The sequence below is a fragment of the Paroedura picta genome, chromosome 3, assembly GCF_049243985.1.
Source record: "Paroedura picta isolate Pp20150507F chromosome 3, Ppicta_v3.0, whole genome shotgun sequence".
NCBI classification, from domain to species: Eukaryota; Metazoa; Chordata; class Lepidosauria; order Squamata; family Gekkonidae; genus Paroedura; species Paroedura picta.
In genome coordinates, this window is record NC_135371.1 from 44811874 (window position 1) to 44830468 (window position 18595).

The 18595-nt window shown below is 41.1% G+C and overlaps 1 protein-coding gene across 2 annotated transcripts in view; it reads left to right on the plus strand.

The window, feature by feature from the left end:
* ERC2 (ELKS/RAB6-interacting/CAST family member 2) overlaps window positions 1–18595 on the plus strand; it is an 819922-nt gene that overhangs the window by 59985 nt on the left and 741342 nt on the right. For both annotated transcript variants that reach the window (XM_077325500.1, XM_077325499.1), the window contains exon 2: window positions 2808–3621. In XM_077325500.1, the coding sequence (XP_077181615.1) occupies window positions 2965–3621 (657 nt within the window). In that variant the 5' untranslated portion in view covers window positions 2808–2964. The remainder of the gene's footprint in view (window positions 1–2807; window positions 3622–18595) is intronic.

The window sequence follows — 18595 nt, forward strand, 5'->3', positions numbered from 1 at the left end:
TGCCCAGAAGGGGGTTTTATCAGCTTTGGCTTGCTAGTAACCTGTGGGCTTTCCTGGTCAAAAAAGATCTTTCGACTCTGGTGCATACCTGGTTACATCTAGATTAGATTACTGCACTGCATCATATGTGGGGGTGCCTTTCATAACTTCAATTGGGGCAGAATGCTACCACCAGGTTGTGAACAAGTAAATTGTAGCGGCCATCCCACTCTAGTGTTGGTCCTTGTACACTGGATTTCAGTATGTTTGTGGATGAAATTCAGGGTGCTGGTGTTGCTCTTTAGAGCCCTGCATGGGTTGGGACAAAGATACCTGAAAGGTCTTTTCCCTTAAAAACCTACCCAACCATTATGGTTCTCTTTCACAGTGCCCTGCTACAGATGCCCCTGCCTTCTGAGATTAAGTGGGTGGTAAAGTAGGAGGGGGCGTTCTTGATCATGGCACCAAAATTCTGGAATTGGCTTCCCAGGCACATCCACCTGTTCCATTCTGTCATTATCTTCCACCATCAGTGAAGATGGACGGGGCGGCCCTGCAGCCCTCACTGGCAGCCGCACTTTGGGAAGGGCGCGGATGGGAGTACAGGCCGCTGGCACGCTTGCCGGCAAGGTAGGCGCGTCGGCGGCAGCCAAAAAGCGGGGTCGTCGTGTGGACGTGGCGGCCCTGCTTGCATGCGGGCAGGCCCGACCCTGGGCAAGACGGCTTGCTTGGCGCACGGAAAGAAGCAGGGCCTCCGCGTCTTCAACGCGGCAGCCCTGCTCCTTTCCCAGCGGGGAGGATTTACTTGAGGGCGAGCGCAGAGGCGAGGACGGGCGCCTCGCTGGATGGCCAACTTGCTGGAGCGCTCAGCCAAGGACGGACCAAGTAACCAAAGTGCAGCTCCCCATTGGCCACTTGGCCCTCGAGTGCCACTCGGAGGGGCCAATCAGGAGCTGCTTTGCGGCTCCTGTTTGTCCCCTCTGAGTTTTTATCATGGATCAGGCCCACCCTCTCTCCCCTTTAGCCCTTAGCCTTTTATTAATACCGCTCCGCTGGAGCGGTTACAAATGTTGAAATTTGTTATCCCTTTGGTGACTTTTATAAGAGTATAAAGACAGAGTACAAGATGAATATTTTCAGTTCTGCTTACACCAAGAGAGGGCATAAGAGCCCAGTGTGTATGCTTGCCATAACTTTTATACTACTATCGTAGGTGAATGAGTCCTATGTTCAGAACTTTTTTTTAATTGTAAAAAGGAAAAAGTTGCAAGTACTCATATGTCAGATTGTTACAATTCCTCCTGCCTTTGCAAATCCCTTGAAGGATGTTCTGGAACAACCTTTTTCTCTGGCTGAGTGTGGTGGGCTGGTACATGAAGATCAGGATTTGGGAGCACTGCAAAGAAGGTGATGGTACTCAGTAACAATGATTACTGACACCAAAAAAAGCCCTGCCTATATTTTCAAATATTTAGAGAACTGACATCTCCAAGAAGATGGTAGATGAACCAGCACAAATTATTAAAAAGGAAGAAGAAATTGTAATAGTAAATGTTATTAAATCAGAAAAATTGCAGTTTTGCACTTAGTTGAGGGTTTATAGGACTATTGTATATAACTGACAGATGAATGTTCTCCATAACTTCAGCATTTAGTAATCAATGGAACATTTCGTTCAACACAGTGATATTTCAGTGTAGCTTCTTCTTTTTCTTTTGAATAAAGTAACCAATTCAGTAGGCATACCTAAGTAAAAGCAGAAGCAATACCAAAATCAAGTATTAAAAATGTGAATATTTGAATGGCATTTGAAAAGTATATAATGGTAGTGGTTGTAGAAAGTAGCATCAAGTCACATCTGACTTATGGCATGTGGTTTTCAAGGCAGCAGTCATTCAGAGATGGTTTGTTATTGCCCAATTTTGTGTCGTAACAGTGGTATTCCTTGGAGGTCTCCCATCCAAATATTTGTCAGGACCAGCCTCAGCTTCCAAGATACAATGAGATTGGGCTAACCTGGGCTATCTCAAATCTTTACATGGAGGGCAGTCAGTTAATGGGGTGTGGGAAGATATCCCACTGTTACTGGAGAAAATGGTTACTTTGGAGGGTGAGCTCTATGGTATTGTACCATGAAAAGGTCCCTCTCCTTGCCAAATCCTGCTTTCCCTAGGCTCCACTCCCAAAATCTCTGTGAATATCCCAACCCACAACTGGCAACCCTTAGGGACTGCTGCTGCTGAAAATGCTCCTTCAACTACTGCTTGCTTTATTTCTGAATGTAGAGAAACCCAAGCAGGGCCTCTGAGGCAGATCAAGGACTGAGCATGTTCGTAGTGGATTATTGGTTCTGTATATGCAGGTTTTCAAATGATGACTGTAGGTACAACATGAATAATATAACTGTATGGACCCTTAAATCTGCATTTTTTTCTGCAGCAGTTAAGAAGGGCAAAGCAAAGGTATAAATAATTCAATGATGCTTTCTCCATGGCACTTATGTACTTGCAGACTTGTTCTTTCTAGGCAAAATACTTTCTATATTTAGGCATTCTTTATCTGCTTCTTCTTGAGAATAGTTAACTTTTTTCTCCAAATATATTGATCACTCAGCCTTAGCATTCTGTTTATATAGCATGCTGTCATTTTTACAATTTTTATCCTTACTGTAAATTAATAGTTCAGAGACAACAGAAGTAAGTATAGCATACAGAAGCATTCTTATTTCTAAACAACATAAAACCCTAAATAAGAGCAACTGTAGTTTCACATTCTGGTTCATCAAAATCACTTTTTTTACTAATGTATAATTGTATTTTAATTTTCAGATCTTCTGTCTGGAGAAGTAATTTTAAGGCATTTAGTAGTCTACTGGAAGAATGCTCTGAAACTGCTTGCCAACGGTAACACGTGGAACTAGAGGTTAAATATCCCACTTAAGTGTGATTAATTTCTTATTAAGTAGTACCTCACATTAGAATAAAAATGTATGGAAGTGCAAGAACAATCAGCAATTTGGAAGGCAGTCCTGCCAGATCTCCTCGTTTGCCAAGATCTCCTCGTCTGGGCCACAGGCGAACAAGTAGTGGAGGAGGTGGGGGGACTGGTAAGACCTTATCGATGGAGAACATCCAGTCACTTAATGCTGCCTATGCAACATCTGGACCAATGTACCTGAGTGATCATGAAGGTGTGGCATCAACTACTTTCCCAAAGGGCACAATGACTCTTGGAAGGGCTACAAACCGAGCTGTGTATGGTGGTCGAGTTACAGCCATGGGGAGCAGTCCTAATATTGCTTCTGCTGGTCTTTCCCATTCGGATCTCCTTTCATACACTGATCAGCATGGGGGGTTGACAACATCTTCACATCATCACCATCATCAGATCCCATCTATGCTGAGACAGATAAGGGACAGCACCATGCTTGATCTACAAGCTCAGCTTAAGGAGTTGCAGCGAGAGAATGATCTTCTAAGGAAAGAACTGGATATTAAAGACAGCAAGCTTGGCTCTTCCATGAACAGCATCAAGACCTTCTGGAGTCCTGAGCTCAAAAAGGAAAGAGTCTTGAGGAAAGAAGAAGCAGCCAGAATGTCTGTTTTAAAAGAGCAGATGAGAGTTTCTCATGAAGAGAATCAGGTAAGCAATTGTAAATAAAGAAATGTTAATTAAGAAGACAAATTATTGCTTTACTTTTTTATCCAGTAATGGCCTACTGGTAATATGTGTTTGACTTTGTAGCAGAATGGTTTCTTGTCAGTACTGGTGGTCCTTGTCTGCTAAACAGGAAGGAAGAGGTATAATAAGCTGCAAGTAACTTTTTTCATATAACTGTCCTCTATTGTTGCAGACCCTAGTTGTTGATCAATTTCCATTTTATTTTAAGAGACTTTTTGTAACAATAGTTTAAATATACTCAGCAAATTTTACTACTTAAACATGCTGTATCTTTACTGGATTGATCTATAGTGTTAGAATGTCAATAATTTAAGTATTCATTAAGCTCAAAAGGAAGCCTGGGAAAACCATCTGAGCTACTACTGGAAAATTCTGATGACCGTACTCTGTAGTAAATCTGTTAACAGCAGTGGAGGAAGTGGAATCTACTACCTCACTTGAAACATTGAATTATTTCACACTGGTAGTTACACTGTTAAATTCCCTGTATACAAATACACTTTGTTTCACACATATTTGCATGGGGAAATTGGCTTATGAAAATGAACTAAGTTCGTACTGAGTTATAAATGATTGTTGAGATTTTCAAGATCATGGCAGCTCCAGAAAGGACAATCGTGTAAGTGGGGTACAGATCTGCTACTATTTCTGCCTCAGACATTACTTCCTTAATTTGTGTGGATATATTTGTTTTCACCATTTTAAAGCGACCTTTATTTAACAAGATTCCCATTTCCATTAACCATGACTGATCAGTGGAGTAGCCTCAGTAAAAAGGATTTATGTAAAATAACAAGAACTGGCTTGTGTTGAAGCTAGAATCAACAGAAGTGCTTCTTGCATCATATTTCATTAGAGTCCCAACAACAATCAGCTTCTGAGTTCTACTCCAGTTAGTGTTCAAACAAACTCAAGCAAGTAAGAATACAAGGAGATTCATATGTAGGTAATGGAATGTCACCACTATTTTTAGGGACTGGCCCAAGGGTGTCAAAGTAACAGTTGCATTCTACTTTGTATTAGACTGGCATATAAAAATGTAGAGCAGAATTTAGCTAATACTATTGCACCATGGATTTAAGTACTGTGTCCATGCCACAAGAAAGCTGTAGACCTATTTAAATAGGTGTAGAAGAGGACTGTGAAAATGACCAGCCGTCAGTTTCTTTTGTTCCAGAGTTGTTTCCTTTAGTTAGTTAGTTACTTGTTCTCTGTTAATATGTAAATGTGTCAACTATGGATGGGTTTGCGGAATTTTCAATTTACAAAGGTACTCCCAGCCTCCTGGCACTCATCATCTCATACCAGAGTTGTTCAGGCCCTGTGCAGCTGTTGATGTATTGCAATCTTATTTCTTCTTTTGCAGAACAGATACATTGCTGCACTGGTTTTAGAGGCTAACAAGATTTATTGATTATAAAGAACAGTAAACAGACCAAGGCTTGACAGAGACCAGCAATCCATACCTCACTCTAAACACTGCCATCTTTGCCCTCAGGGCAGCTCCCCCCCCCCAAAAAAAAAGCCCACCCACCCTCCTGAGATTTTACTTCAGGATTCCATTTATACGAACAGCCAACACAGACAGAAATCTTACCTATATGTTGACTGACTTGAGGGGGTGGCTCACAGCCCTTCACTTGGACTGTGAGCCATATTAAATACCCATGTGTTTAGTTTTTAGAGTTGTTCAGGAGATGGTCAGTTCTACCTCTTCAGGCATTCCTGTGGAGTAGTCTTCTCCTGGAATATCTCTCTGACACCTACTATATCTCAGCCTTAGAGGCTAAGTTTCCCAGTCTTGGCTACATCCAGGAGAAGGGACCTATCAAAATATGCATGGATATGTCTACTCCCTATGTTCTCTTATCTAGAATGTAGGTAAGAAATGTTTGTAGCCCGAGTGTTGTATCTTTTAACATTGAAGCAAGCATATAACACAGAAAGGATATGGAAAGAGTAGGGCAAATAATTAAAAGATGGTTGTTCCTTAGTTCAGTACTCAGCAACAATGCCAGTTTGGGATTTCTGAACTAACACATGGAAATTCACAACTTAATGTAAAAGAAGATTTTAAAGTGGCATTTTTATACAGTTTAAATTTTATACAGTTTAAAATAGTGCTTCTTTCCCCAGACTTATGGAATTTGACACATGTGTAGTTTTTATGCTGGTTTCCAACCTAGCAGGTAAATCATGTTCTCTTTATTTGTAAAAGCTTTAAGTGGTTTGGCCATGTAGGAGGGAGTATGATATTCTAGTAAAGATGTAAACAGTCCTGAGGCAAGACAAAAGGGGAAAAATGTTTGGAAGCAACTCTATTCAATGAGCTGTGAAACCTAAAGTTTGTATGGAACAAAGATTAGTTCATAGAATCATAGAATCATAGAGTTGGAAGGGTCCTCCTGGGTCATCTAGTCCAACCCCCTGTTGCACTTGAGGGTGGATTTACTGTATCGTTTTTAGAACTTTAAGCCAGATCACAAGTATTCAGAATTTTATTCTTACTGACACAAGAAGATCTCTGATCCAGTATCATGTTTTCCTGGGCAGAAGGCTGGGGTGAGTGGCCTTGCTCCTGGTAGTGATAGGCTACAGTCCCATCAACTAGCTGAAGTAGGGAGTTAACATTTTGAAATCAGAAAGAAATGGGAAGAGGTTCAGAAAAGAGTAATACATTGTTGTTAGGATGGTGAATGATACCATGCTGGTAGAAGACTTCTGGGAAGTGTTTTAAAGGACTCTACATATCTTCCCATGCTCGATTCTGCAGCAGGGGAGTTTCTAAAAAATGAAATATAAAAGAAAAGCAGAGATTGGTACAGTCCCAGATGGAAAAGGAATGGCACCAGCCATCATGAGTGATACTATTGGCTATCAAATTATGATACCCATGCAATAGCATTCACAGTTGCACTAAATGCACTAGTGTGCACTCTGTATAGTAGTGTTTTTCTCATACAAATAATCATTATAGATTCTAGTAGGATAGCTGTTAGATCAGGTTTTCTTGATGGTTCTGGAAGGGTTTCTTGATTAGGTGGGAGTTAATTAATTTTGTATATATCTTTAACATATGTAAGCGTTTACTGGGTGATATGACTGTATATCATCATGTTGACCCATCCCCCACTCCCAGAATAGCCAGTGGTGGGCCTGGAGGGAAGGGGAGGGGCCCCAAGTGGGCATGAACACAGCTATGGTTCCCAGTCATATTCTGCATGATTACAAAACTTTGGGGGTTTCCTCAAAGCCTGAAGAATGTTTCAGTGGTTTCTCAATGGTTAAAAAGTTGAGAAAGGCTGTGTTAGACTGTCGCAGCAGAAATTGAAAAACGGCAGCTCAAACACCACCTGCTGGCTAGATGGGTCTCTCCGTTGCAATGAATCAATGCAGATTCGTTGCAACGTGTTTTTTTTTTTTTAAACCTGCCTTAATGGGAAAGGGGCATGAAAACGGCTGCCCATTGGCTGCTCGTTTGATTGACGGCCAGGGGCAGGACAAAGCTCGGCAATATCGCTTCCTGGCTAGCGATTTTTGCCGAGACCAGAAACTTGTGGGAAACGATAGAAACGCAACTGGATTCCACTACAAAGGCAGGTATGCATAACGACAAATTCCATTATTTAAAATGGCGTTTTTTTGTTCCGCAACCAATTTGCAACATAGATCCTGGTGCAGAATGGCCCTAACTCTTTTCAGATGATTTCTCATGTATGTAAAACTCTGAGACCCCTGCCTTCATCACACCCTTGTTTATTTAATTATTAAACTTGTATACCATCACTCCCAGCAAGTTGGCTCATGGTGGTTCACATAATATAAACATCATATAAAATTTATAAAACATCTTATGACATAATAAAATCCCCGTAATAAAACATAGAGCCTCTTGTGGCGCAGAGTGGTAAGGCAGCCGTCTGAAAGCTTTGCCCATGAGGCTGGGAGTTCAATCCCAGCAGCCGGCTCAAGGTTGACTCAGCCTTCCATCCTTCCGAGGTCGGTAAAATGAGTACCCAGCTTGCTGGGGGGTAAACGGTAATGACTGGGGAAGGCACTGGCAAACCACCCCATATTGAGTCTGCCATGAAAACGCAAGAGGGCGTCACCCCAAGGGTCAGACATGACTCGGTGCTTGCACAGGGGATACCTTTACCTTTAATAAAACATACCCTTTCAATAATCTCACCAAACAACAATAGTTAATATGGCTGTAATAACAACTCAACTTCTCCCCTATATACTCATGGCTAAGGCATCAGCAGGGTTACAAGCATCATGCAATTAGATGGGGGGAAAAGAGACTGACAAAGAAAAAGTGCAATGAGGAAGGGATGTTCTGTAGAGAAGAGAAAGTCTGGTTCTTACGAACTCCATTCCATTCTGTGTGTCAAAAATAAACAAAAGAAAGCTGGCAATTGAGGAAAGTATGGCTCCCCCATCCTCCAAATACATTTAACTCCTACTGCCATTGTTGCTTGAAGTATTCTGTTTCCTGCATATGTAAATAGCTTTGTCTTTTTTTGGGTAGAGGGGATAGTAATGGGTGCACTAATGCAATGTTCCAGATACAGCAAAACATTTCCCTATCTTTGGGATTGGTTAGGACAGTGGTCCCCAACCTGCGGGCCGCGGCCCGGCGCCGAGCCGCAAAGGCCAAGGCGCCGGGCCGCGGCTCCCTCTCCCCGCCCCCCCCCGCAGTAAAAAACCCCCGCAGTAAAAAACCCGGGAAACTACTTACTGCGGGAGGGCGGGGAGAGGGAATCAGGGCCGGCTGCGCCCGTGCAGGCCGCGCCCGCGCGGTCCGCGGGTGCGGCCCGATCCACGGGCGCGGCTCGCGGGCGCGGCCGGGCGCGGCTCGCGGGCGCGGCCCGATCCGCGGGTGCGGCCCACGGGCGCGGCCGGGCGCGGCCCGCGGGCGCGGCCCGATCCGTGGGCGCGGCTCGCGGGCGCGGCCCGATCCGCAGGCGCGGCCCACGGGCGCGGCCCAAAGCGTGGGCGTGGCCGCGGGCCCTGCGGGCGCGGCCCGATGCCCTGCCGGTCCCCAGCCTAATAAAGGTTGGGGACCACTGGGTTAGGAGATACGTTGTGCTCTCTCAAGTATTTCTGCAGTATAGAACAGATAATGGTGGCCATTTAGCTAGTTTTAATGTTGCTTGGGTTTTTTGAATTTCTTCATATTTAAAGATATATCTGTTCAGCATGAAGATTTTTCAGTCACAACCTGATTAGTTTAAATTAGGTTGAGATGTATGATTTGTTTTAAATACTGTTGTTTTAATTTCTGGGCATTACCTTAAAGATAAACATCATGACCAACAAGGATCATACTAAATAAGGATTGATTGTTAAACATATCAGAAAAGGTATCCTACACAGACTTGTTCCACATTGCCAGGGGTTTCAAGAAAGGTGTAAAGCAGTCAGCTTTGCTTGAAATCCAGACTGATAGTTTTGATTTCAGCTGGTTGGTCCTTCATATTCAATAATGTGGGCCCTTTGTGGATCTGTTATATCTTTGTGATGACAATGGTGCTCCTTCTTTACTCGCAGCAGTATGCATATATATAATGACAGTAAGGCTTGCTGTTATATATTGTGAATAATATTCAGATGTATAATGAAAAAGAAACTGTTAGTTTATATAAGTTACCCATTCTAAGGTCTTATTCATAGATTATATGACTATTTCCAACTTTAGCTCCTCAGATTTGGTACTTGTGATTTAGAAGAGTTAATTTAGGTATTCTGTAAGATTAAAGATGGTACTAAGACGTTTCTACTGTAAAAGGCAGAGTTGCCACCTTTTGTGTTTGAATACTCTTGAGCAGTGGTCCTCAACCTTTTTATCACCGGGGACAGCTTGACAATTTTACTGAGGCCCGGGGGAGGGGGGAGTAGTCTTTTGCCGAGGGATGTCACCGCCGCCTGAGCCCCTGCTCAACTTGCTTTCCCGCCTGCGCCACTGACTTCCCAGCCATGGCAGCCGTTGGAGAGCATCAAAGGTGAGCCAGCAGCAGAGTGGCAGGGCGGCCCCTGAGGCAGCAGCTGTGGAGGAGGGCAAGGAGGAGCCGTGGCCCAGTACCGACTGATCTACGGAACGGTACCGGTTCCTGGACCGGGGGTTGGGGATCACTGCTCTTGAGAGTTTTCATGAATACATGAAGGCTGTGCTTCCTTGTTTCTTTTGTTGTCCTTAGGCTGCCTAGGCCTGCTAAGCTGCACTCATGATTTTCCTGGGCTTAGAGTGCCAGGGACCATGAAGGATAAGACGGCTGGAGTCACCTGACTTGAGCAGGATAAGCCCAGAGTGTTTTTCATGTTGATTTTCCTGAACATAGAAACCAGCACATACTTGTGTAATCTAAAGTGACCAGAGTTTGAAGGAGGTAAGGTGGGACGTGCTGCTGCCATAGTGGTGGTGGCGGCACCCCCCCTTCCCTCCCTCTCTCCCTCTCTGCCTCACCGTTGCCTCCTGAGCGTGGTGGCTGCAGCATGGTGGCACCCCCATTCCCTCCCTCCCTGCCCTATGTTCCCTCCCTCCCCGGCTCACTGTCGCCTTGCGAGTGTGGCAGTGGCAGCGCAGAGGCTCCCCTGTTCCCTCCCTTGCTTCCCGGCTCACTTAATCTCAATTAATATACCTGGAAAAATTGGCAGAGGTTATCTCTACATATCTCTGGCAGAGGTAAGCATTCACGTATGGTTGCATGGCATGTCAGCAGTGGAAGTCATGGTACATAGCATTCATTCTAAGAATGACAGCAAAAAAGCAACTCTGGATGTCTTCCTCTTGATTTCACATCTTCCAATTCTGGCAACCAGCTATAAAAGTAGAATTCTGGCCAGTTGTTAGCCCAATATCCAATGATGATGGAGAAAAATCTTTATTCATGCCAACAAACAAATGCAAGAAGCCAAAACTCCAAATATCACTAAATTACTACTTCAGCCTGGTATAGACTGTGTATAAAGGTTTGTTTTGTTTTGTGCAGTAGAGGTGGAAACTATAAAATCTAGACAGGGATTGTATCTAGAAAAGCAGCTTTCATTTTGTGATGTAACTGATTTTAAAGGTGAATTGCTTAATTTTTAAATTTTTTACTGGCTGACTTTGTTTTTGGCACATATGATCTGATATTTTATTTTTAATTTCCTTATATGATCTCATTTTAGTGATTCATAAAAGGTGTAAGAAAAAGTTACTTAAAATATTAATAGTTCAAATGTATGTGAGTTTTAATTTGACTACCCATTTATGAAAGATGTTGTCAGTAATAATTCAATGAAGTGTAAGACGTCCAGGAGAAACAACCCCATAAATTTGTAAACATGGCACAAAATTTGCTCTTTTACCAATTTGAAATGTGTTCCATCCATGATCATATCATTTATAGATCAATCCTAGCACAGTTAGCTCAGTCTAAGAAAGCCATTTATTTCAAGGCTTTTAGACTGAAAAAAAAACTGTGTATGACTGCATAGCCAAACATTAGACGTACATGGGTATTTTGCTGTATATTGTATGGGTTTCTGATCAAGTCAGTTTTATAGTAACCTTGTTTATAATTCTTCTGTATTTTGTTTACATGCATATGCAATATTATGGCTGAGATTTCTTATAGAAAATCACTGTGAAATACATTTAGGTAATTCCTAAACTGTTCCTCGTGTTAACAGCTTGTCCATTATTAAAATAATGCATTTAAAACATCTGTCATAAAAACATCTGTCATGACATCTGTCATTAAATGTTCTGGGTTTTTGTGATCATTGTTGATTTATTTTAATTTTTATGTTTTTAAGTTCTTTAATTGCTGGCTTTAACCTTATTTTGGATTGCATTTTATTTTCTTTTATTTCTTTCATTACTTTCATTCATTGAAACTGAGGATATTTAGGTAAGTAACATTATCTTTCCATTTCATGTTTCTGACCAGAATGTGAGAAATTAATGAGAAATGTTGGAGAGTGGCAAAATGTGGTGGTTGGTTGTGTCTATTCTTGTGTGGTTCATGAATGTATATTTAGATATGAAAATATCTAGCTGAAATATAAAGTTCTCATTGCTCACTTTGATATGTGGAATATTATTTCAGAAAACCAAATCACTATAGTATAAAACATATAACAATCACTGAGGAATGTAAGAGAAAAATTGGTATAATAGGTACTGTGTGTGTGATACAGACCTCTGTTCTGAATTCTTTCTCGCAGTAGATACAGCCTGTAGTCTAGCAGCCCTCTGGACGGTATCTTCTTATGAAATAATCCTTCACAAGGTCATAGAATCACAGAGTTGGAAAGGACTTCCAGGGTCATTTAGTCTAACCCCCCTGCAGAATAAGCCCTCTTATTATTTTTCTCTAAATAAGGCACTTAGTGTGATACAGGGAATATCTCATAAGCATTTGCTTTTATTTACTCTTGATATTTTAGCTTCCTCTCCCAACTTCCTGAATTGTAATTTTTTTGGTCAGATTGTTGACCCTGCCATCTGGTTCAATCAGTTTGCAGTAGAGGATGCTGCCTGATAGATGGTATCTGATACACAAAACTCTGCCCTATGGAACATTAATAAATAAACCATATATACACTTGTATATGTGTCATACTCATTTAAAAAAAGATCTCCCATATGGTATTTATTTTGTTGCCTGATGTTGTAGCATGGTTTCTTTTGCATTATAGATATTCATGAGTTTTTAACTGTAGTGTTTCTGGGAAAACATTCCTTCAACGAAAATGGTAACCCAATAGGGGATGAATATCAGTGTATGCTTGCATCTTGGAGTGTGCCTGTTGAGTCACTGAGGAAGAATGATTGAGGAATATGTCTTTTTTGCCAGCTTCTGTGTTTTAAGATGTTTCATCGTACAACTACATTCTGTCTTTGTCTTCATACCAGATGGATAGTAATGATTCATGTCAGTCAATAGAGGAGACCTGCTACTTCAGGTTTTTGCTATGAAGCTGAAATCAGTTGGATTGGTTCTGGTAACATTTGTAAAGATTCTTGTTATGTTATTTGTATGGAAAACTAAAATTTTAGTTTTGTTGCCTTTAGGAGAAACAAAGGGCAATTCCGCACATTGAAAAAATTAGTTTACGTCAGCGCAATGGGCGTAATGCTAAAAATAACGCACCTCCCGCCATTCCTTACCTCTAGGCTCTCTCACTTCCCTCTGCTGCCTTCTCTCGCTTCTTGGCATTCTACATGCCTGCCTGTAATGACAGAAGAGAGCTACACTATATACACACTTCTCCACCTGTCAGTCATGCAAGTCAGCCAATCACCTTTCTCCCTTTTTTAAAGGGGCTGCAAGGCAAGCTAGATTTTTCTCTGTTTAGACGCCTATGCATATATTCAAATATGCTTAGTACTTCTTTTTAATGCCACTCCTTTTGTAGTCATGAGCTCTGTAGCCTTTACAAATTGATCTTATTCCTGAATTGGGGGAGGGGGGGTTATAGAGGCATGCTTTGTGTGTTAACTGGAGGGGAATTTTTTTTTTTTTTGCTTTCCATGGACAATTAAACACCTACACCAGGCACTTTACTTAAAAAAAGAAAAGAAAAGAAACCCCGTCCTTGGGAGAAGGAGGTGGCGGCAGGCACTGGAGGCAGAGATAGCGCTCCATTGGCTCCGCACAGTTCCTTGGCGTATTGCTTGCTGGGTGCTCTCCTCCTGGTCCCGCTACATGGCTGGCAGAATCCACTTTATGCGATTCCCCAGCTAGCACTTTAAAATGGAGGAAGCAGCTGCTGGTTTGCTGCTGGGATGCTGGATGTTGGCAACATCGTGCAAAAACACCAAAATTTGGTGTCTGCAAAAGGTAAGTATTTCACTACATTTGTTGAGTGCAGAATTGCCCAAAGTATTTTTAATCAATTGCTTTAGAAATTTTTGCTTGTAGAATGACAGATTTTAACTTAAGATGCAAAATGTTGTTAGATATATCTGCCACAACTTGGTTATTTCCATGGCTTTCTGGAACACTAATAGGAAATATAGTATGGTTGCCAGCCTCCAGGTTGGGACTGAAGATCTGCTAGAATTACAGCTCTACTTGAAGGGTGGACTCCGTGGCATTTTATTCTACTGAGGTCCCTGCCCTCCTTAGGCTCCACACCAAGATCCCCAGGAATTTCCCATTCCAGGATTGGTAACCCTCAAATGTGGTGATTCTTCAGATTCTGTTTGAGCAATCATCATACTAAGAAGACAAGTCTAATTTAGTTCCTGGAAAACACTTAAGGCCAACAATTATTGTATGCCTAATTGCTGTATGTGAAGAAAAGAAAGATTCTACTTTATAATAATGTTAACAGAGTTCTAGTTACTTTTGAGATGTAACAGAGGGTATGATTTTTCTTTTGTGTTTTTTTTTGAAAAAAGTTATATTTTTATAGAGAAAGTCAGCTGACTGCTGCCCTTGCCTCTTGTTGCATTGTTGTTGTTGTTGGGTGCGAAGTCGTGTCCGACCCATCGCAACCCCATGGACAATGATCCTCCAGGCTTTCCTGTTCTCTACCATTCCCCGGAGTCCATTTAAGTTCGCATCTTGTTGCATAATCTCATTTTATCTTTATAAAAATCCTCTCTTTAAGAAAAAATGAATGCATTATGCTTACCGGCCAATTACATGGCAGAGTGAAGCATGCTTTGAACCCCCTGAAATCCATAAGCAAGTATGCAAAATGGTTTACAATAGAAGCAGGATCAGGTATGCTTCTGGGCCTTTCCAGATAATGGGTGGAATGCAGTCTAATATTTCTATGGATACTAGAGCTTCTAATCAACAGGTAGGGCCCAGAGGTCTCCCAGAATTACAACTAACTTCCAGACTACATAGGTCAATTCCTCTGGAGAAAATGCCAGCTTTGGAGGATAAACTCTAGGGCATCACATCCCTGCTGAGTGCCCCCGTTTCCTGAACTCTACCTTCTCCAAGTTTCACCCCCAAGGAAGTTTCTGACTGGGAGCAAGGATTTCTGTTCACGGGACAGGATTCCTAGCTCCTCCTGCCACAGGCTGAAATCTTGTTTCTTAAGCCCCTTTCCTCTGAGAACAACATTTTGGATGTTGTGAGAGGTGGGAAAATTACATTCCATGAGCAGAAATCCTTTGCTCACAAGAAATGTCTTTGCTTTTATGTCATGTTTTCTGCTCAGAAGGCTTACTGAACATGATATTCTCTTTGCTGCTTTCTGTTGAACAAAATCTTTTATCTTTGCTACTTCCTGGCTCCTGCTGACTGTGCCTGAATTTAACACCCTGGTCAGGTTCCAAGATTGCCTGACAGTTTAACTCTTGTGCTAAATCTCAACTGTTGCTACCCTTTCTTCTTGCTTGCCTCTACCAGGGTGGTTCCTTTATTTCCAGGTCATCTGGCCCTATAGAACACTGAGAGATCCTGTCTTGTCTAAGAGGCAGTGTGATTCATATTAAATATTTTGCACAGTCATATCCATGGAGTCCTTTGCATATGTAGAAACTCCTGTTTTGTTCTTGTGTATTTTTTACTATCGTACTGAGAGGCAAGGACAATTGAAATGAATAATAGGAGTTATTGGGAAATACGAGAGATCAATGACGATGATGGCTGGGGGTTAGTGGTACCTTAAAGACTAACACTTTCCCTTCCTAACAAAAGTTTTCATGTGCCTCATCCCATGTCATCATGCATTTGACAATTATAGTCTTGTCCATGTAGTATTAAGTTGTTAGTGCCAGAACACTCCTATTTTCTTTTTGCTGCAATAGACTCGCATGGCTGTGACTCTGGAATTATCATAATATTCTTGGTTATTACTCCTAGTTATGCTTTTGTGTTTTAAAAAACACTATTCTGCTAGATAGACTGAAGCATATTGTTTTTTCAAGGTAATATTATAGTTCTCAAAATAAATGGCTTGGCCAAGCTACAATGCTAGTTTCTGATATTTGCATTACTTGTTAGTCATTATCAATGCCTAGTCTTGTCAGATTTTGGAAGGAAAGCAGGATTGGCCCTGGTTAGGATGAGAGACCACTAGAATACCAGGGCTTGCTATGTAGAGGCAGGCAATGACAAACAACCTCTAAATGCTGCTCACCTTGAAAACCTTACAGAATTATCATGTCAGCTATGATGTTATTAATAATTTGATCAGGTCTTTATTCTAATAGTAAACATGTGCAACAATGGTAAACCAAATAACAGATTTTAGAAGGAGCTCCTAGATAAAAGTGCAACAGAATTCTCTTTTCTATATGTTTATCCATCCATAATAAATGATGAACATCCCTTGGGCAAGAGCAATGCCCTTGTTAAGAAAGTTGATGATACAGATAGTATAACTGTTTTTTTAAAGAACTGGTAAACTACAGTGATTTGGATAGCATAATGCGTGCATCTTTTCTATAGAAAAGCACATAGCAATCAGGAATATAACAATATGAATGATCATATTCCTGTTGAAGATAAACAATATTTTTAAAAGTTTGTTATTAAAATGTATTCTGAGTTCTACAGAAAATATAAAATTGAACAGCAAACTCAGTTTTGAGTTCACTGTCAGTCTTTTCACTTATGTACAGTTATAGATAAAAATAATTATACAGCTGTTATTAGCTGAGCATTAATAACTATGAACTGAATTTTGTTCTAACCTAACATAAGCTACAGAATCTGATATATTGGAAAAATGTGGTTGTATTTGTTAAAATTAATCCAGCACATTTTAAAGGAGAAAATCTTATAAAAATATTTATGAATTATTTTTTTAATATAGTGTATACAGTCATTAGAAACTTATCCAGCTATAGCCACTTATGATAACACAGTTGAACATGCTATAAATTGGATGTAAGGAAGAGAGACATTACGCAACTGTATGCATATCATATTACATATTAAAACTGGTTGGGGTGAGAGACCATAGTAGCACAACTTTTTCGTGAGTGCAATTTGCCATGGTTCGACGAATGTGTCTATCACTATTAGAATTGCAAGACCTTGCTGTTGGAAAAGTAGTTTTAGCCAGAATGTAAAGGTAGCTATCCAAAGCCCGGACTGAACGTTGACCATACCTGTCTCAAACCTAACTGCTACGTTTGAGATGTTGTTTGGTATTGCCAAAATTGCCCTCAGAAACTTAGACTGGACCTTTTCTAGACTGCCCAATCTGCCCGTTATACTAATTGGAGCCCCATATGTTAGCTGAGCAAGAGCCTTAGCCTTGAAGATATTAATTTAGCCTTGAAGATGTTAATTGGTGCTGGAATGTACCGGCCTCCTTTCTGCTAGAAGAATTTCAACTGTACTTTTCTGTGCATTTAAAGAGATGTTATTAATATGGGCAGATCTTGAATAGGTTGCCTGGAAAATAACACCAACATATTTATACTGTTGTTCTAGTAGGGCGCCATTTAGTCTCCAGATATGAGATTTAGGTCTCTTACCACATACCATAATCTTGGTCTTATCATGGTTAATTACCAGGCTATTCAATTGACAGTAGGAGTTTTGTGCTCTTAAGGCTCTTCTCAGTCCTATAGGGGTTCTGGTAAATATGGCTAAGTCATTAGCGTATAGTAAAAGTGAGGTATGTCTTTCCCCAATTTTTGGTGGATGGAAATTTGGTTTCTTCAGAGAGTTGCCAATATCGTTTATAAAGAAATTGAAAAGGAGAGGGGCTAAGATACAGCCCTGCTTAACTCCCTTTCCAGAGTTAATTATATTAGTTAGATGGCCTTGAGGAGTACACTTAACTCTGATAGCTGTGTTTTTGTATACGGTTTTAATTAAGAAAAGTAGACGTCTGTCAATGGATGTCCTTTCTAATTTGGCCCATAGTAAATTTCTAGAAATAGAATCAAATGCAGATTTAAAATTAACGAAGGCAATATAGAGGGAGTACACCGTTTTAGATGAATATTTAGCTATCAGGTGGTCAACTAACATACAGTGGCCCAGCGTTGACCTTTTCTAAAGCCTCCTTGTTCCTCTATGAGCAGGTTATCTTCCTCCAGCCAGTCCTGGAATTTCCAAATTCCTTGCATATAATTTGCTTACAGTACTCAATAAACTATAGGCCTATAGTTCTGTGGGCCATTCCTGTCACCTTTTTGTAGATTGGAACCACCACTGCGACCTTTGGAAGTCTGCCTGATCTGTCAATTACTTTAAAGAGCTTGGCTAGGGGGGGGGGAGAAGGCGTCCTTCGGGGCCCACCTCCAATTTGTTGAAGGACCACATGTGGTCCCCGGCCCACAGGTTGGGGATTGTTATTGTAAAGGGCTGGGGGGGGGATGAACTAAAGGGCCGGGGGGGGGGAGAAGGCATCCTTCGCAGCCCACCTCCAATTAGTCGATGGACCACATGTGGTCCGCGGCCCACAGGTTGGGGATTGCTAATCTACAATGCTCATGTAAAGAATGAAGCCACTTTTTCCATCTCAATTAACACTTTTCACTATGCTGGAATTTTTAGCTTAGAAATAACTTGGTACTGAGTATTGGATGATATATGAATGCTAGCATTAAAAGAGCTTTAATGCAATTTACTTCATTGCTATTCTGAAGTTGTTAAAGTTCAGGTGTTTTTTCCCCCTTAATGTAAGTGCCAGCAGTATCATTCAGTGGTATCAGTTAATTTTAGTTCTTCTGTTTCTAAATGGTGAGATCAAACATCAGTCTGCTAGGTAGTGAAGAATGCCAGAGGTGTAATCTCACTTCCCATAACAAAAGTAGGTGTTGCAGTATTAAGGAGTGAATTTAGACACAGATGATATTGTGAGACATGTCAGAAGGGTAATTGCTGAATTGTTTAGCAGCAATGATTGAATAAGTATTGTACCAAAAATAAATAAGGCCCTTACATATGTCACATGGCTTTCTTTTAAAGGTAAAGGTAAAGGTATCCTCTGTGCAAGCACCGAGTCATGTCTGACC